This window comes from Ischnura elegans, chromosome 13 (genome assembly GCF_921293095.1).
Source record: "Ischnura elegans chromosome 13, ioIscEleg1.1, whole genome shotgun sequence".
In the NCBI taxonomy this organism is placed as follows: Eukaryota; Metazoa; Arthropoda; class Insecta; order Odonata; family Coenagrionidae; genus Ischnura; species Ischnura elegans.
The window spans coordinates 1,184,850-1,203,238 of record NC_060258.1 but is presented as its reverse complement, the minus strand read 5'-3'; the positions used below and the strand labels follow the sequence as shown (position 1 = coordinate 1,203,238).

The window sequence follows — 18,389 nt, the reverse complement described above, 5'->3', positions numbered from 1 at the left end:
TTTCCTTTTCCTTTATAAACCAATTCGTATATCATTATAAAATCTAACCCAGTGGATATCATATTGTTCAGTATAATACTTCCTTCATTGGGAGCAACACTTTTGCTGGAAATATTGGTAATACTCCCAATATTTTCTTTAGAGCAATGAATCATTTAAAATCGTATTTAAATGTTTCATTTCCAGATAAAAAATTAATATTTTGCTGCATTAATATTTTCATTATTTTTTCCAGAAAGTGATTAAGTCTGAACGGGTTTTCGATACAGTACTGACAAAGAGCAAAGAAATAAAGGAATCATGTAGGTGTGTTGCGGGAAGGTATCAAAAGTTGGACAGGATACTTAGAAAATTTTAATTTAAAATTTTTACTAAATAAAAGGGTTATTTTTGGAAAAAAAGTGTGAAAAAATGTATCAGGTATCACAAATCATAAGATCACGTCGTTAAAATACCATAAAAATACAAAATTTTGCCATGAAGTCAGCCCTAGGGCGTTTTCTCCAAAAAACGGTTGGCACGGAATCTGTTGAGCACAGTTAATTTATGATGCAATTCCATTCCTCAGTTGAGCACTCCTGGTGTGACTGAGCAAAAAAACACAAACTCTTCCCTCACTTGATCAAATGTGATCAAGTATTGCAGGGCTTTGTCTTTCGTGAAAAAATTGCTTACAATGAGTGATTTAGTATTATAAACAGAATGGGAGCATTCAACCATGCTACGAGGTCTCCTTGGCTCAGTTGGAGAGAAAGGAGCTATCATGTCAGAAATTTCATTGAAGTTGGTCACAAAGATCTCAGGCATAGTTGCATTTGACCAGGATTAGTATTCTGTGATGAATGAGGAGGTTTTATTTTTATCACTATTGTTATTAATTGTATGTTGTGGAGTGACATACACAGCATTCTCTTCTAGTTTCATGTAAAAGAGGAGAACATGGATCCCTTAAGGGAAGAGAATGGTGAAGTGCTTTATGGGACAGCTCCTGATGGAATTGAAAGTGATGCCATACACCCATTGGCTATTGATGAGTTGGTGAGTCAGCACTCTTTCCTTGTTTAGCACAGTTTTTTTTATGATGCAAATCCATTCCCCTGTGGAGCATTCCCAGCAATACTTGAGGCCGTTTTACAGGGCGCACTGAATTGTGCAGGTTAGAGCTGCATTAATTTCAAAAATGGCATGGAAATGCATGAATGCATGAGTGAAATTGGGATCTTCCTCGGCTCCTAAAGGATAGATTTCAGTTCGAGAGACGTCCGAAGGTCTTCTTCAGCGCACTTTGCTGGTGAAGGACTCCTCACCAGCGTAGGTTGGTCTGCCCCAACCTTCACATCCACTTCACAACCATTTCATCACTTTAAAGATTTTTTAACAGGCCTTACATAAAAGATAGGATGGTAGAAATGATTTTGTTTTTATTATTTGTGATGGCGATAACGTTTTAATTTTGTTTACGTTCATTTTTCTGTTTATTTCTGCTTTACATTGCAATGTTATCCGTAAGCCGGTGCATCAAAGGCAATGATTGAATAGCGTATTATCATGGATATTAAAGCTGTAAGGAGATGTTTGTGTATTTCGACACATTAAATCCTTAATTAGAAGTATTCCTGAGGCATAATCATTCGCGATCATGTTGAATGACATGTGATAAAAGTCGTCATACTAAACTCAATCCATCACCCAGCTCGTTAAAATCATCTCTACATCGATGTAAAAAGCCTACAAATAAAGTTTTCTTGCGCATCTGCACTAGAAATGGATATGGAGTAACTACGTAATGCAATTGTGTGCATCAAGTATTCCTCTTAAGCTTAGAAAGGGAAAGTTTAGTCACATCTTATTCACATTTCAACGCAAAGGTTGATTATTTACATTAATAAAATATTATTGCGTTTGTGTATGGCATAATTACTGTAACCGATTTAGCCCAGTGTTTAGCGCCCGTCGCTACCACGCGGAGGGCCCACGCTCGATTCTGCTTGAAGGTTAATTTTTTGTAAGCTTTTTTTTGTATTTCTTTAGCATAAACTTACCTTAAACTATTAATTTTATGATTTCAAATCAGAATAGTGTTTTCTGGATTGAAAAATCTTTCACGCGCACCGTGCACGCTACGTCGGTTTTATTATCTTTTGATTTTGATAGTTTTTATCGAACTGCTGTGGCCATTTCGGTATCAATTACCAAACCAGTTTGATATAATTTCTCAAACTGGGTTGGTAATTGTTACTAAATTTTTCAATGAGCCATATGACGACCGAAAAGTTTGATAAATTTCATCAGAATTCGATAGTTCCAACTAAACCTTTTTTCCGCGTACGATTACTTATCTCGGCAATACTTGAGGAATTGCCAAAATCCAGTGGAATCTTATTCGGAAAGGGAATGATGGCTTTAAAATAAAGCAACACGTTGGCGTAATAAGAACACAAAAAGATTATAAAATGCCATATTTCTCTAACACTTGCAATTCACTTTACACCAAAGGGAGTTTACTTACGCAGTATCCTTGTTCTTAAAGAACCATTCCGAAATATAATTTCCATTAATAAATAGGATGAAATAAAAGTTGATGACCCTGGACCAGGCGTTCTGGTGTATAAAATATGTTAATCTTCGAAAACGAATGAACCACAGCCATCTTTCCTATATCGTGGGGAGGAATGGATGCTGGGGTTGCAATGCATGTTCACCAAAATCAGATTGTTGTAGGTATGGATTTTGTGATAACTGTGTAAAGTTCTGTTTGGTTAAGTGAGTGCAGAATGACTATTGGACTATATTTTTAGCCAAAAATTTATTTGACCTTCCCTGATGCAGTATGAATAGTTTTCCTGAATTAGGTAATTTCTTATTTCTACAGACACGCCGTAATTCATGTTTCGGTTGTGATCAGTTTTGTTTCTTGTGCAAATTGGTGAAAATGTTTATCACTTGAATTGCAATTCTCTTTCTATTAGAGTGGCAGGGGAACATACACGTCCACTTCAGTAAAGATGGATAAGAGCGGTGACGATGAAGAAGAATATGACTGCACTGATTGGGCCAGTAATGACCTGATGCCACATGCCTCTGCTGTTCAGGTGTGAACTCTTTGCTGCATGTTCAACTTGACTGAATGAGAAATGAGAATTGACTCATTTAATCTTTTCCGTGAGGTACGTTTTCTGTCTTGGAACCTACAGACCGGATATTTTATCTCAAGGTTAATCATGCTTTGTCTGTAATGTATTACATTGTGGTTTTCAGGAAAAGTGTCAGAAATTAACGTCGGAAAGTTGGATTGATAGTTATGGTTGTCTTGTGTGTATCATACTCATGCCTAAGATACAATGTTCTCATACCATCATATAACTTTTTAACGATATCAATCGACTTCGGCGGGTCTTATGTACGCATTATAGTTTTAGTGCACAATTTCTAGCATTGATTAGTGAATAGGGTAAATATAAATAACCATACCATATAATATAATAATAATAACCATAGTGAAATTATGGAACGTCTTGCGTAGGCTTTCGAATGTGCAATGTAGTAGAATATTTAGTTAGAATTTTCTGTGGGTTATTTTGTCTCTTCTATGAGAGGTTGGAAACATTTCAAAGTTATCGGCCTAGATAGGAGTGTAATTTTCGTTTCTGCTTGGATTCGTAATTTGGTATTATCTCGGACTCTCAGCGTAATCATTGTTAGCCGATTGAAGTTCACAGCGATGTTTCACTCGTTAAAATCGTTTATTTGCAATCCCAAACCTTGTTGCATTTATTTAACGTAAAATAATAAAATTTACTTTTATTAATAATGAAATAATTATCAGTTTGTCATAATGACAATGCAGGTGATAGGGTTTAATTTAACATTTCAATTTGGCATTAACTATAGACATGTCCTTCACTTGAAAATGAAAATTTTAATTTACTAAAATAAAAAGAAATAAGACTTTCCAATTCATTAACATTGAATCATTCTACTTTCGCATTTAGCTTTTTCATGAAAAACAACTATTTTACTCAAAATGAAGGTATAAACTGTTACTTTTGCCATTAAAAGTATGATATAATGTGATTCCAACTCTTAATAACTGTCAAGACTACTTTTTTATGAGTATGAGTCAGGGTACAATCATAAAGTCATAATTTATGCTGTAATAACAAGACAACTCTTAAGTTTCAACGAAGTTATCAGTTTGATCAATTGCAGTTTCACAGCCCATGCAGTGGGTTTATTTAGATTTTCACTTACCCAGAATTAAATCAAGGGAAGGTGTTAGCAAATTTTCAAGAAAGATCAAAAGGGGTTGAGGTGGAGATAAAAGATGCACCAGAAGAGGGTGCGATGAAGATACAGTCATGTGTACGATGGAGATAAGAAAAGTGGCGGTGCATCCATGAGAGATGGAATGTTCTAAATGAAGGCTTCTATTGGAGGTCGATGAGATCGTGTTCCCAATAATTCTCCATTGTCAATGTATCCCAAGGTAATGCTTGTTATTGTGTGTCGTCCAATGTTATAGCATTTTGAGAAGACGGTCTAGAGCTGAGGTAAATTTCATTACCAAGAGGATGCAAGAGAAGGAAGTGCGAAGGGAAACCCAGGCAGCAGCACATGCAGAAAAAAACTCAAGGAGGGAGTGCAAAAGATACCTTGAGTTACCTTTACTTTCATCGTAATAAAAAAATAAGTCACAAGGAATGTTTTAGGAAGTTTCATTTAAACTGTGTATTCACATATACAAGACAATCAATCCTATGATATTAAACAGCTACAATTTTGGTTCAGCTATGTTTTGCAATAAGAGTTGCACCGCAAAGGTGGGGGGTTTATTTAACTGCCACTGAACCCAGGTTCAGTCTGCTTTCAACAAGTGGCACTAAGGCTTGATCAGATTCCTTTATTTCTTATTGGAGTGATGAGAGGGACTACCACGAAATTTACACCACTGTCACTATAAAGTATTTATTTGTCTCTCAAGAGGACCAAATAAGGGATTATTTATTTAAATCATTTATATTTGTTTGATTGTTTTTTTTTTTCAGTTGCCAATTTTCTCACTTTATTTTGCCAGAGCTTAGATTTCCTTATTTATCTTCATCAGTTCCAAACATGTTTTCTTATTTACGTAGGGTTCATGGTAAACAAGGCATTTTCCATTGCTTAGATGTTCAAGACTGTCCCTACAATCACTTACCTTCCAGAATGCTTTGCTCTGATGCAGACTTGTTACTCATTTCATGGTAAAAATGGTGATACACAGTGATTTCAGTTAATAAATTCCACTCTTGAAAAGTATTCTTTATATGCTGGGTTGCCTATTAAGCGAAATACTTTTCGTTGTTTCTCAAGTCATGTGCATGTCAATTCTCTTGTTTTGTCGCTGCTATTGACTAATTTTATGGCAGTAATTAGATTTTCATTTTTTTTTCTTTCCAGCTCACATTTCATCCTTTTGTGTCAACTGTGGTAGTGTGTTTCTCCCGGATAACCATCGGCAGTTTGGCAGCTTCCTGTCAACATAACACAACAATCCTTTCAGTGGTTGTGCCAATGATTCACGATGATGTCAAGCAATGTTTCTGCTAGCAATGCGGAGCAATATGTCGAGGAGAGGCACTTAAATGAATTGTTTACTGGTTCATTGAACCAGCACAAAGAGCTACTCGATGTGTTGGAAGGAGTCGATGCCAGGGTGATAAAGCAGAGTACGCTATTGCATGTTGGAGTAAGACTAGGTAAAGTTGATTGGGTGGAAGAGCTATTGGCGAGAGGTGCTGACCCGCAACTGACGGATGACAATCAAGTGGATGCACTGTCTTCAGCCAAGGAGATGGTTTGTCGTTTCCCTGAGAACTGGGACTGCTCTCAGGTGCTGAAGTTGGTGACGTTGGTACAGCGCAGGGACCAAGTGATGATGAACCGCCTGCAATCGTCATCCAGTCAAAGCACTGACTACAAGACATCTGTGGATATGTCTAAACATCATATTGAATCTCTCAAGTCCTCTGTTGAGGCATTGAGACAGGAGATGAAATCTATTGTGAGTCAGTTGAGCTCCTCTTTGGACGAAGTCAAGGCGCAAGTGTGTGGACGTGACACACTGTTGCGTTTCTTGGAAGAGGCCGTCACCTCAACTGCTGAGAATGTGGCATCAATGAAGTGTGGTCTATTTGGGGAGACTGTGGTGAATCTGCTTCCATCCAGTATGGCCAATGCTCGACAGAAGTGTGTGGAAGCCATGCTACGCAAGACTGAGATAATGTACGGAGATGGAGTAGACATTATGCGTAGGTATTATTGCAGAATTTTTGATGAAGATGATTGCACTGCTTGTATAATGAAGTAGGTATCTGAGTGGGGATGATAGGGTGAAGGTATTGGTGGACTGTGAGTCTAGTCACATTGGAAGGATAAGTTTGTGAACTTGGATGGGACTCGGGAGAATGGGTATCATTGGATTTCATTTTGTGACTTGGTGACCGATGCTGTCTATCTCGGTGCAAAGGCTTGTTGGGATAACAGTGAGAAAGGCGTAGCTGCTAGGTTAGCTCGATCCCTCTCACTATTATCTTTCAAGTTTGCTTTTGGCAACAGGGGGATGCCATATGAACACAGCTACACAGAATGCGAGTCTGAGTGGATGAGGGCTCTACAGGAGGTGGTGGAGAGGAGGAAGAGGGGTGGTAGATTACATTGGTATATCAATTATGCATTGGATCGGAGGACGCAGTTCGCTAAGGTATGTTGGCTTGCAGCAGTAGTCCCTGAGATTAGCATTCATGATGGATCTGCAGAAGGAAGAGGGAAACTGCAGGAGCAAGCCCCTCTCCTCCTCTCCATGTTCTCTAACCAGGTGGTACCAACACTGCTGGCCAAGGCAAAGGTGAGTCCTCTTTCTATCTCATGCTAATACTTCCCCTTCCTACATATTTGCAGAGTATCATTTATTCCTGTCCTGTCCATTGACATCCCATTTGTTCTCATTTATTCTGAGCAGCAATATTTTGACATAATCTCATTTAAGTCTTGTCTCTCATTGGTATTAGGTAAAAGGGGTCAAGAGGTCATTTAAAAAAATTCCATTCCAGCACTTTTTTCAGTGAATATCATGGTCCAAATAAGATGCATGTCAACATTGTTCAACTTATTTACAAAGAGCTTGAGTAGGCATATGAAGAGAATTTTTAGCCAGTCTTTTGTAAGATAAGCTCCTGGAACATTATTATTTTTGATTAGTTTCTTAAAACCAGACTCGACGGTGAAAGAAAAATTTCATGTAGTTTCCTTTCATAGAGTTACGAAAAGTAGTAGAACCACACACTTATATTTGTGTCTATACTTTATCAGCAACCATTGAAAGTGTCGAGTGGTTAAGATGACTGCTGTAGTGGTTCTAGAGTTAATATCTTATGTATTTCATGCACTGCAGTTTGCACGAAATGCAGCAATTGGCTCAGCAATGTGATTTTATTCTTTATTAAACTCATATCCATTTGCAACATTTGCTTCTCTTCTCTAATAGCCGGAATTACCTTTGCCTGATGTTTCCATCTTTATCTAGCCTTTCAGTAAAAATTGGTTTGCTTGTTTTGATGGAGTCGCTTGGCACATGCAATTCTAAGTTAATTGCTTGCTGTTTGCAACTATGATAATTGCGTAAAATTTTGTAGTGACTTATCTACTATTGAAGCCCATTTTTATATATTTTTTCATTTACTACCAGCGAGTGCCAGAAATGTGGCTTATATGATATTCAGTTCATTTTATTTAGAATAGTTAAATTTGTTATTAATATTATCTGACTGAAATCTTTGCTTTGTGCTCCTATATCTGTACTTCAATGGTCAAAGTTGCAAGGGTTATCCTTTCAGAAAGGTATTTCAAAACAAATTTTAAAGGAATCAGCATGAAAATTTGTCTCAATGTTCACATGTTTGCCCTCTGCTAAGGTATGAAGTGAAATGAATGTTTCAACATCTATGGAAATATGCCTTCAGGCTGTTGATCTTTAACCCTCATAAAATGCTAGAAGTCTTTACTACAATAAATATCCATTTTTAGACAGACTGTGACATCAGTTCCTTACCATGTATTGTACTTTTTCAAGTAATATAGTAAATACATCAATGTAGCAAGCAAATAGTTCCTTTGAAATAGATACAAAGCATGATGTCACATTGAAGCATATGTGGTTAATAATTTTAACAATATAAAAAGCATGCATACATCTTGGTTGAAGAGAGGTAATTTCTTGTATGATGGGGTGACACACTTACTGCTCAAGTTCACCAAATTTTGTGAATATTAATACTTAAACTGATACTAAATTTTCCTCAGTTTTAGGAGTAGTGGCACTCTCTTTGAATGGCGAGCAAGCTCTGCTGCCCTGAAGCTCTTTCTGCAGGATGTCATCAATAGTGTTGTTGTTGGTCATCGCTATTTCCAATTCAGGATTCCATTGGGTTCCCTGCCGCTTTTATCCACCTCTTATGTCTTCCTGTGCTGTATGAGACAAGCATCGCACATACTCATCAAACGTCACATAATATGTGCTATTATAACCCTGTATTTAATAAATTATGTAACCAGATAACTTTTAAAATAATATTATGTAAAATACTAATTTATTAAATATAAAAGTAGTGAAAATGCACTGAAAAGTCATTCATCGTTAATTGTTAGACCCTTTTTTTCTGATTAAGAAACTTTCCTATTTGAAAACCTTCCGCATTATAAGTAATAATAATAATAAAATGTATTTTTTCTATTATTTCTCAAAATTCAATTATTAATGTAACCAGCAACCCTCGCCAACAATTTTCTGTACATATTCTATGAAATCTTTTATTATTTATACATTCTGTCAATAGTTTTGAAGGCGAATTCAGGAAATAATTTTGTAAACACTTCCGTGAAAAATAATGTGCTGTTAAATGGAACATTAGTGAAAATTTGCTGATAAGTCCATCATTCTTTTTTAATCCCACTTTTCTGACCAGGAATGCATCTTTCCTTTTTCGATGCCTTTCTTCGATAGGTGGTGGTAAGGAAATAAAAAGGGTAACAAATGAAAAATATTGATAATGGAGAAGTTGTATTGCAGATGAATTAATATACCGTTTTAATTATATCTAATATAATTATCAGTCTTTAAACCTAATAATCATTGCGTCCATAAGCATATTTAGGGGGTGGCACATGCCCTCCCTGATCCTAAAACTTTAGAAAAAATCTTTTATACAGTTTTCATTAGGTTCATTTTTTGTGTATTAAGGAGACTCGTTTAATTTCATATAAATAAGTATCGTATTAAAATAGAGAGAATATTTCGTATAGTAATTGTTATATCTCGTTTTAAATATCAGGTATAAACAGTGTTGCCGACTCCAGGTCCCAGGCTGACTGAGGGCCTGAGCAACGAACGATAAATTCGGTAAGAAGAGAAATATCAGAGTCTGTGAAAACATCAAAAATAGTGATTCACAGTACACGGGTTATGACACACGACGGAATTTCACTTACAATATATCAGAGCAAGAAAAACAGGAATGTAATCTTACTTAGCAGCCTACACCCCAGAGTAAGCATCCTTGCAAGCACGAAGAGGACACTGGGAACAAAGTATTACAACCACACAATGGTGTCGATATCGTTGACCAAATGGCAACACACCTTTCGGTAAAAGCATCATCAAGGTGGTCCGTGCATGCATTCCACAATATTCTGGACCTCGCTGCAAGAAACGCTTTCGCGATATATAAAGCTGTCACGGGAGAAAAGCTGTCGAGGAAAAGAATTCTTCAAAAATTATCAAAGAGGTGAGATTAAGTTACTCAAAAGAAAAAAGTGTTGGAATTGAGCCGATTCCTGAACTTTATGAAAACAATTTACAGCGCAGTACTAAAAGGCGTAATTGCCAAGTGCAGAAAAACTGCAAAAGAAATAAAACATGAGAGATGTGCATCAAGTGCAGGAAAATGGTTTGTGGACAATGCACTGACAGAGTGAACTACTTTTGTGTTGTCTGCGAGGAGTCTTAATTAGTAAACGACAATTTTTAGAGTGATATGTTATAATGTTAACAATATATTTTCATAACGTTAACTTCTATGAAATATTTCCAATTTTTTCTCCAACTTCATTTTTTGAAAATAAATGGAACGAAAATCCAAAAAGAATATTGTCATAAAAGTGAGTTTTTTTAACATCCTGCCCTGTGTGTGATTGACTTCATATTAGCTAAGCTAACTAGTACAACCAAATAAATGACCAGTAAAAACAATTTTTGTTTTAATTTCATTACCCACAACTACTTGTATATATATGCGGAAAACTCGGAGGGGATCAATTTGATCCCCTCGGCCGTTGAAGGTGAAGTGGAAGTCCGGACGTTCTAGTGTTAATGTTAAGTTCTGTAAACTGTACTCTAACTGTAAGTATATTTCATGCAGCCCTTCAACATCAATGTCTGTTTAGTCCTGCAGACAAATTTTCTGTCAAAAAAGAATAGATACGACCCAGATAGGGTCAAAATGGTGTTTATTAAAATTTGCCATACATTTAGATAATAAGAGTTTATCCTCAGGACCGAGTATGGATAACCAATGGGGAGAACCATACCTGTACCAACAATTGAAAAAAGTTGCGAATTGATTCACCATCAATATTTTTAGAGTCACAGAAGGTGAAATCATAAAAAAAACTGAATGGATATCATTAACAAGGCGAAAAAACAAAAAATGCAATGAAATTGTACAAAATACAAAAATTAAAAATACCTCACACAATAGTCCATTGAAAATTTTGATTAAACAGCCATTGTGAACAACAGGCCCTACTGATACAGTGGCTTGCAATGAATGAGAGTATCATGATGGCATACAATAGAAACTCGTGTCAGAAGTCGTTTCGGAAATTGGACTCACCCTCACCTTGGCTTGCAGTTTTGGTATCACGTGGTCACAGTACAAGGAGAGGAGGCGAGGGGCTTGCTGCTGCAGTATAGATCTTCCTGCTGTGGATCCATGCAAAGTAATAATCTGAGGGACAGTAGCTGCTAGGTAACATACCTTCGCCAACTGTGTCCTCCGATCCAAGGCATATTGGATCTTCCTATGTAATCCCCATACCCTTTTCCTCCCCTCCTCCTCCAATTCTTCTAGAGCCATCATCCAATCCCACTCACTTATAACATCTCCCTTCTTATATGGCCAACCTTCATTATCAAAAACTAATTTGAGAGATAATTGTGCGAGGGTCAAAGCTAACCTACCACATATGTCTTTCTCACTATTATCTGAACAAACCTTTGCACCCAAATATACAATCTCACTCTGCAAATCACCAAAGGACAAACATTGAAACCCACTCAACTGAGTCCCATCCAAAGCCATAACGTTATCCTTCATTCTTCCAATGTGAATAGAATCAGGGTCAACCATAACTTTCACCCTATCATCCCTACACAGGCAAGTAATAATATATGCAGTGTAACAATCTTCATCATACAGTCTTTCATAAAAACTTCGCATAATATCTGCTCCATATCTACACACAATCGTAGTCCTACACATCATGGCATCTACACACTCCTGCCTAGCTCTGGCCGCATTGGATGGAGATGGATTCACTGCAATATCCCCTCCTAGGCGAAACTTAATTGACGTCACATCCTCTACAGTAGACGTCACCGCCTCTTCCAAACAACGCAACAAAATGTCACGTCCACACACTTTCGCCTTGAGTTCCTCCAATGATGAGCTCAGCTGACACAGTAGGGATTTCATCTCCTGTCTCATTGCATCAACAGAGGACTTGAGAGATGCAATATCACACTCTGGGCTAGCCACGGGTGTTACAAGGCCAGTGCTCTTACTCAAAGATGATTCCAGACGACGCAGAATCACCTGGTCTCTCCTGTGAACCAATGACACCAATTTCAGAACTTCTGAGCGTTCCGTGTCTTCAGGAAAACGCTGAACCATCTCCTTAGCTGAAGAAAGTGCATTCAATTGAGTGTCATCCACAAGGTCTGTGTCAGCCCCTCTTGCCAGCAGCTCCTCAACCCAATCAGCCTTCCCAAGCCTCACCCCTACATGCAAGAGTGTTTTTTGCCGCACGCCCCGTACATTCACATCGTCCACCATATCCAGTAGCTCCTTATGCTGGAGCAACGAACCGGTAAATAATCCAGAAAACAGCCTATCTTCAACAAATTCCTCAGCAATACTATCAGACACATTACTCGCCATTATTGGGAAACCTTAAATAATTACTTGATTGTTATATGGATATGGCAGACAGGAAGTTGACAGTGGATAAAAGGAGTGGCTGTGATGATCATGGACAAAAAACACTATCTCAGCATTGGCAGGAAAGGATGAAATATTGACTGCAAAGAAACAGAATTAATATCAAATAATTACCTTTGAATTTGTTAATATCAGTGTTGGAACAATAAAACAAACGTAAGTTTGACTTGTGAAACATAGAATATCACACTTAATACACAACCCTGAATGAAAGTAAAACTGCCACAGAGTGCCATTAAAGAAAATGTCATCAAATGCAATGACCATTTTTATGATGAAATAACAATTCTACAGCAGACTAAAACATAAAATGGTTTCATGTACAGTTTGGAGCGTGAACGCAAGGATTACCTAGTAACCTGAGGAATCAAGAACAAGGGAAGTGCAGGTTAGCACAAAAATAGGAAAGGTATACACAAAAATCTATGCTTTGATTTGATAAGATAGGAAAATGGGCAGTGAAAAAAGAGAAAGACATATATAAATAATTATTTTATACATAATCCTTAAAAAAAATGCGATAGAAGATAGCTGGCAATTGAGATTCAACAGAAAATTGGTGATCTCTACTTGGATACTTTATTGAGGACACCTCAAGTAAAACACTCAGTTTGTCGCATGGAATGCAGTCCCCGTGGTGCTATTTGTTGAAAGCTGGCTCACCCAGTGTTTTCGTCTACACTTCCTTCTCTCCTCTCCTCCCAGCAATGAAAGTCACCTAAGCTCTGGGTTGTATTCCCCACACACACATACCATCTATTATATTATGTTACCATACTACACCATCAGACTATGAAATTGACAACGTAACTTTGGAATATGCTGACAATGGTGAATACATTCTTTTAAAACCTTCATATCCACCTTTCATGGATATGCTGAGCTTCCCATCTTATCTCCCTCATACATATTATCTCCCTTCAATAGTGAAAAACAGCTTACTTCAAATACCATTATATATCGTGGCAAACCTCAATATTTATAGAATTTTGGCATCTTTAAGGACAGTTTCAAATTCCAAATGGACACTGCAAACTCAGTTTAGATGATTTTTTTGCCCACTTCTGCAATTTGGATAATAGATATAACATGTTGATTTACCAAAAATATGTAAATGAACTAATATTAAGCTGCACAGTAATAAGCTAAAGGGCAAATTCTATGTTTTCTACAGTTTACAATGACAAGCAGTGCAAAATAAAGTCTCAATCATAGCAGAAGTTTTGGGAAAATAAGAAAGACGACTTGATGCAGAAAATATCCTGCCGAAATGTTTTTCCTTTTCTAGGTGTATTGAGATTTCGAGGCAAATAAATAACGATTTCAAAAGAAAACAAAATGAATTTTCGCAATACAAATTTTAAAATGACAGCAGTGGAGTTTACATGATACAGTGAACAAGAAAAATGTCTTATTGCCATTTTGTACCACTACAAAATATTCCCTTGGACAGGTTCGGCTGTGTGTCTAATGTCGGTCACATCATATACCCATCACTGAAGTAGATGTGACCGTCGCGTCGGTGTGGTATGAGACTCCAAAAAAGCGACTCATACTTTAGTCATTATAACCGAAATAGTGTCAATGTGAAGTACACGTTTCGGTTATTATGATCGAAGTGGCAGTGAACGTATTAAAATCCATAACATACTTTCATGCTATTATCGAGGATAGCTGCAATTTCAATTTTCTAACAACGCGTGTTTAAAGAAATCGTTTGGGAAGGACTTCTGCTACTGCAAAAATAGAGAAAATGTTGGACAGGTAGTCTCACTAATAATTGATCGTAAATATGTTTAATTTAGCTTCAAATTTTGCCAGAGAAAATTGGGCGAGATTTATGTCCTGAAAATGCATAAGTCCCCATTTTACTATTGCATTTTTTTTAAGAAACAAAAGCACTATTTTCCTAGAATTTTAAACAAAAAGAAACCTACTGAAATAAAAAATCTAGAAAATGGATTTCTGTGGACTTTCAATGTCTTGCTGGATATTGCAAAGTCTTATATGGGTGAGACCCAAAGTTGTCTTTGATTTTATGTAATTAGTGCCTTTCCCAATACCCTGAAAACATTACACTGTGTTAAGAAGTCAAAGATATGATCCAAGTGAGCTGCTTTATTCAAAGTGAGTGAGGTGATAGGAAGTTGAATTCTGAATGTAGATAAGACTATTAATGCGTCTTTGTTACCATGGAGTGCGGTTCAAAGAACACTACTTTCGCTTAACTACCCTCCTGATGGAAGTGCAATGGAGCACCGGTCCACAGACGCTACGTTTGCTACGAGAATTTCTTGTCGGACCAGTCAGGAGAAAAGTCAAAGTGGTAGAATTAATGATGGCGAGATTAGATTAATGGCGATGGCGATAATAGATTATGAGATTGTGGGGATGGTTTTAATTGCAAATTGAGGAAATTATGGCCATTGAATATTAATGGCTATGGTTGAATGTAATTAAAATATATTTTATTCTCCAATATCGTGGCTCCACAATGTAAATTAAGAAACACTTCATTTCTCACACCTATCCCCCCAAACCTTCTGAATGAAACTCATTACCCTATCAAAGTAAAAAGAAGGTACATTAGCGTTTTCTAGCTTGTAACATATTCACTTACTATGGCTAACGACTATTATAAAACATGAATCCATTTCATTTAAATCCTACTTTTCTTCAGGTAATAATTTTTGACATGATTTGATGATTGCAATATGTACTTTAAATTGTTCCTTATACTATATGTCTCTTTTAATAATTTGTTGTTGCCTTTTGAATGTAAAAGCTGCTCCCCAAGACATTTGAGTTTACTTTGGGGGAGATAAGAGAATGTGTAATGAGGGTTAGTGCTTACTGTGTTTTCAGATAAATCACAGTTAAATTTATCTCCTCCCTGTGAATTCCATCCCCGCTAATTTGGAGACAAAAAGGCATCCAGATTCAATGTCCAAGAACTGCAGCGTAAGTAATATCACCATTGCCTCTGTGCACTCCCTTTGAATTTCTGGCAAAAAATGACTCGCTCCTTCCCTGACCCTAATTTTAACAGGAGCATCTAGAGCAAGGCAGGAAGCGGGTGCATGATGTTTACCGTGGTGTAACAGCTTAAGCTGTTGTGTTCGGTAGCAAATAACAGACCACTTAGTAGCTAGTTGAAGGCACTCCGGAGTATTTGCAGATTTCATTGGACAGATTACTGCTGACTACAGCATATGCAGTACTAAATTTTGCTACATATTTTTGTATATGAGGGTCAAGGCAGTTGGCCCAAATTAAAAATGGGCGAATTCTTGACTTATACCTTACACCAACTTTTGACCAAGTATAAATGAGTAAAATTCTCCCTTTGCTGTATGGGATACGTCCCTCGAAAAGACTTTCTCTATCAAGTGTGTCCATTTTTACTGCAGAATTACTTTAAAGAAGCAGTAATACTCAATTTTCCCAGCAACTCATATGAAAGTGTACTCAAATAACAAAATCTCGAAAATGGTTTCGAATGTCTGACCGAATATCGTGAGGTCTTGTAAGTGTGACCTAAGGTTTTCTTCCATTTCATATAATTAGCACCATTCCCAATATGCCGTAAACATAACGCTGGATTCAAAAAGTAAATGTATAATCCAAATAAGCTGCATTCTTCAAAGTGAGTTGATAGTGAACAGAATTGTGAAAGTGGGTAAAACTATTAAGTCATCTCACTTACCGTGGTGAGAAATTCAGGAATCTGTGAGTAACTGCAAAATTTACCGCCAATCCTGATATAAGTCTCCCTTATCACAATACATTTAACAAATCACATTATATTCATTTCCCATTTCCGACAAGGGAAAGATATCGAACAGATCCGCCATTTCGGAATCCATACAGTGATAAATCAACCGTCTATTATAATGTGTACTTTCCATAACCCGGTGATTACTGAAAACCCTAAAAATAACCGTAGAATTTAGTTTAAAAGTTCTAGAGGGATTGCAAAATGAAAGGTATATGTTGATGAACAAACATTTGCCAGAATAATAACAATAAAAAAATTAAAATCACACTTTAACAATAAACTGACCGCATAAGTATGCCGTGATGGGTTGGCTTCGGGGAAAAGGGTGGAGGATTATATTTGCCCTATAAAGGGGGGGCTCAAGCAAGGCAGCATCCAGTATTTTTTCCGGGGGAGGGCACAAGGATACCTCGTAATACAAAATGAACGCAATGATAACGTATTAAAAAACTTGCATAATTTTTAAGGATCGGGGGCACATGCCCCCCCCCCCCTAGATCTGCCTATGACCCAAGGCGTTCAGCAATATTCACGCGCTTCTAGCCCAGATTCTTTTCTTCATGTTCAATTATTTTCAGTTCACCTCTTTAAGTTCTCAATAGTTTCTTCGGGGGGGCCATGGTCAGAAGACGAATAAAATTAAACCAGTGAAAATGAAACCTGACTTTATAAAACTCACGCGGAAAACAATCGGTGGTTTGAAGTCAAGCCACCCTGGAAAGTAGGGAACCACTCGTACGAGGTGAAGTTCGGAACTGATGCTTTCGCAAATGGCGAATGCAGAGCATACTGCAGAGGGTGAAGCATGACCATATGACTGCGCCATGAAATATATTTTCCTACAGATGCCCATTTTGTTTTTGCGCTAGAAGGGCAAATGAATTCGAATTGCTAGCAGGGAGAAACCAAATGCCCTGAAAAATATCCCTTCGTCTGTGACTGTAACAATAGAGATTTATAACATAAATCAAATTTTGTAACTTCATATATGTTTCATGAAAAAAATGCCGCATCAACTTCTGAGAAGCTCAGCTGCAAGGATATCGAGTTTCGCCAGAATGCTAAGTCTCCGTCATATTTTGACATTTACTTTCTTGCGTAAAATGCTTAAATGAAGTCAGAAATACGTCGGGTTGATCTTAGTCTTTTTCAAATTACACGCACATTACTAATATTTCAATCCAATGAAGGTGTAATATCAATTCCCGAAAGTCATTTTTAGACACCTTTTGGTCTAATAGGTGACTCATGAAGCAGTTGATCTCCAGAAATGGGGAACTTCGAAGCAGGTAAGCAGAAAAAGGTCAGTGGGGGAGAAAGAGGGAAGGGTGAAACAAGATTCTATTACTCTCCTATAACTTGATATTTTCTTTCAAAGCTAAGGTCTTTGTAATAAAATCCCTGCAAGACCTGGGACCTTTTGTTTGATTTTGGAGAAGAGAAAAGCGTCAGAGGTGGGAGAAGAGTGCTGAATGGAGGGGGATAATGGATCTTGGGAAATGCGCTCATGTTACTTTCCCCTGGCACTGAGCTCCTCCCAGTGGTAGTTCCATCTCCTGGGGAATATTCAAAATGTTTGACTGTTGGTATTAGCCATAAATGACACGCAATCATTTCATCTCATTTTCGTCGAATGATGGATGAGGGAATAATTTTTTGTTGGGATCTTGATCTTCAAATGATCAATGTGGGAAAACGATACTTCGGGGAACGGTAGAAGCGGGAAAAAATTACATTGTCCATATGGAACTTTATTTGGGACCAGAATTGGCGAACGATGAATGCCGGAACGATAGATCGGGGTTCCACTGAATAAATTTTCTTTTGAAAGCGGCAGTGTATTGACTTCTTTTCTCTGCCATCGTAATAGTCTGAAAGGCACGGAATCACAACTGAATCGATCTCTCCAATCAAAGGCAAATTATGTTGCCTTCTTACCCTTGCTCTGAAAAAATGCAACAACTTCGTAGCAGTTTATTCCGCGACGGTGATGAGGCTTTAACGTTTAATTACTTTATTCCCACAGCCATCATTTGATGAAAATGAGACGAAATGACTGTGTTATTTACGGCTAATAACAACAGGCACACATTTTGAATATCCCCAGGAGATAGAACTACCATAGGGAGGAGCTCAGTGCCGCGGGAAAGTAACCTTAATTGTAACCAATCACACGGACATTTTGTGAGTTTATCAAGCTTTTATTTGGATGGAGCCTTACCCAGGGTAAAGCGGGCAATCACGCGGACACGGCAGAAGTGCACCCAGCGACTGATCGGCAAGGACCAAATCTTTGC

General features: G+C 37.4%; 2 protein-coding genes across 3 annotated transcripts; one reads left to right on the top strand and one right to left on the bottom strand.

Moving 5' to 3' along the window:
- Positions 1 to 2,982: 2,982 nt before the first annotated feature.
- On the top strand, positions 2,983 to 8,427 carry LOC124170335. The gene is made up of 3 exons (XM_046549062.1): positions 2,983 to 3,167; positions 5,440 to 6,886; positions 8,341 to 8,427. The coding sequence occupies exon 2, from the start codon at positions 5,564 to 5,566 to the stop codon at positions 6,347 to 6,349; it is 786 nt and encodes a 261-aa protein (XP_046405018.1). The 5' UTR covers positions 2,983 to 3,167; positions 5,440 to 5,563; the 3' UTR covers positions 6,350 to 6,886; positions 8,341 to 8,427.
- Positions 8,421 to 18,389, bottom strand: LOC124170329. 2 transcript variants are annotated; one of them, XM_046549052.1, is made up of 3 exons: positions 18,314 to 18,389; positions 10,935 to 12,394; positions 8,421 to 8,505 (listed from the first exon to the last, which is right to left on the bottom strand). In XM_046549052.1, exons 2-3 carry the CDS (start codon positions 12,252 to 12,254, stop codon positions 8,491 to 8,493), a joined length of 1,335 nt encoding a protein of 444 aa, XP_046405008.1. In that variant the 5' UTR covers positions 12,255 to 12,394; positions 18,314 to 18,389; the 3' UTR covers positions 8,421 to 8,490. The 2 variants fall into 2 exon arrangements, with proteins under 2 accessions (XP_046405008.1, XP_046405007.1); XM_046549051.1 differs by lacking the exon at positions 8,421 to 8,505 and having other exon boundaries at positions 10,530 to 12,394.

Excerpts from the sequence above, each read along its gene's own strand:
- LOC124170335 (XM_046549062.1), top strand. The coding sequence starts at position 5,564 with ATGATGTCAAGCAATGTTTCTGCTAGCAATGCGGAGCAATATGTCGAG.
- LOC124170329 (XM_046549051.1), bottom strand. The coding sequence starts at position 12,254 with ATGGCGAGTAATGTGTCTGATAGTATTGCTGAGGAATTTGTTGAAGAT.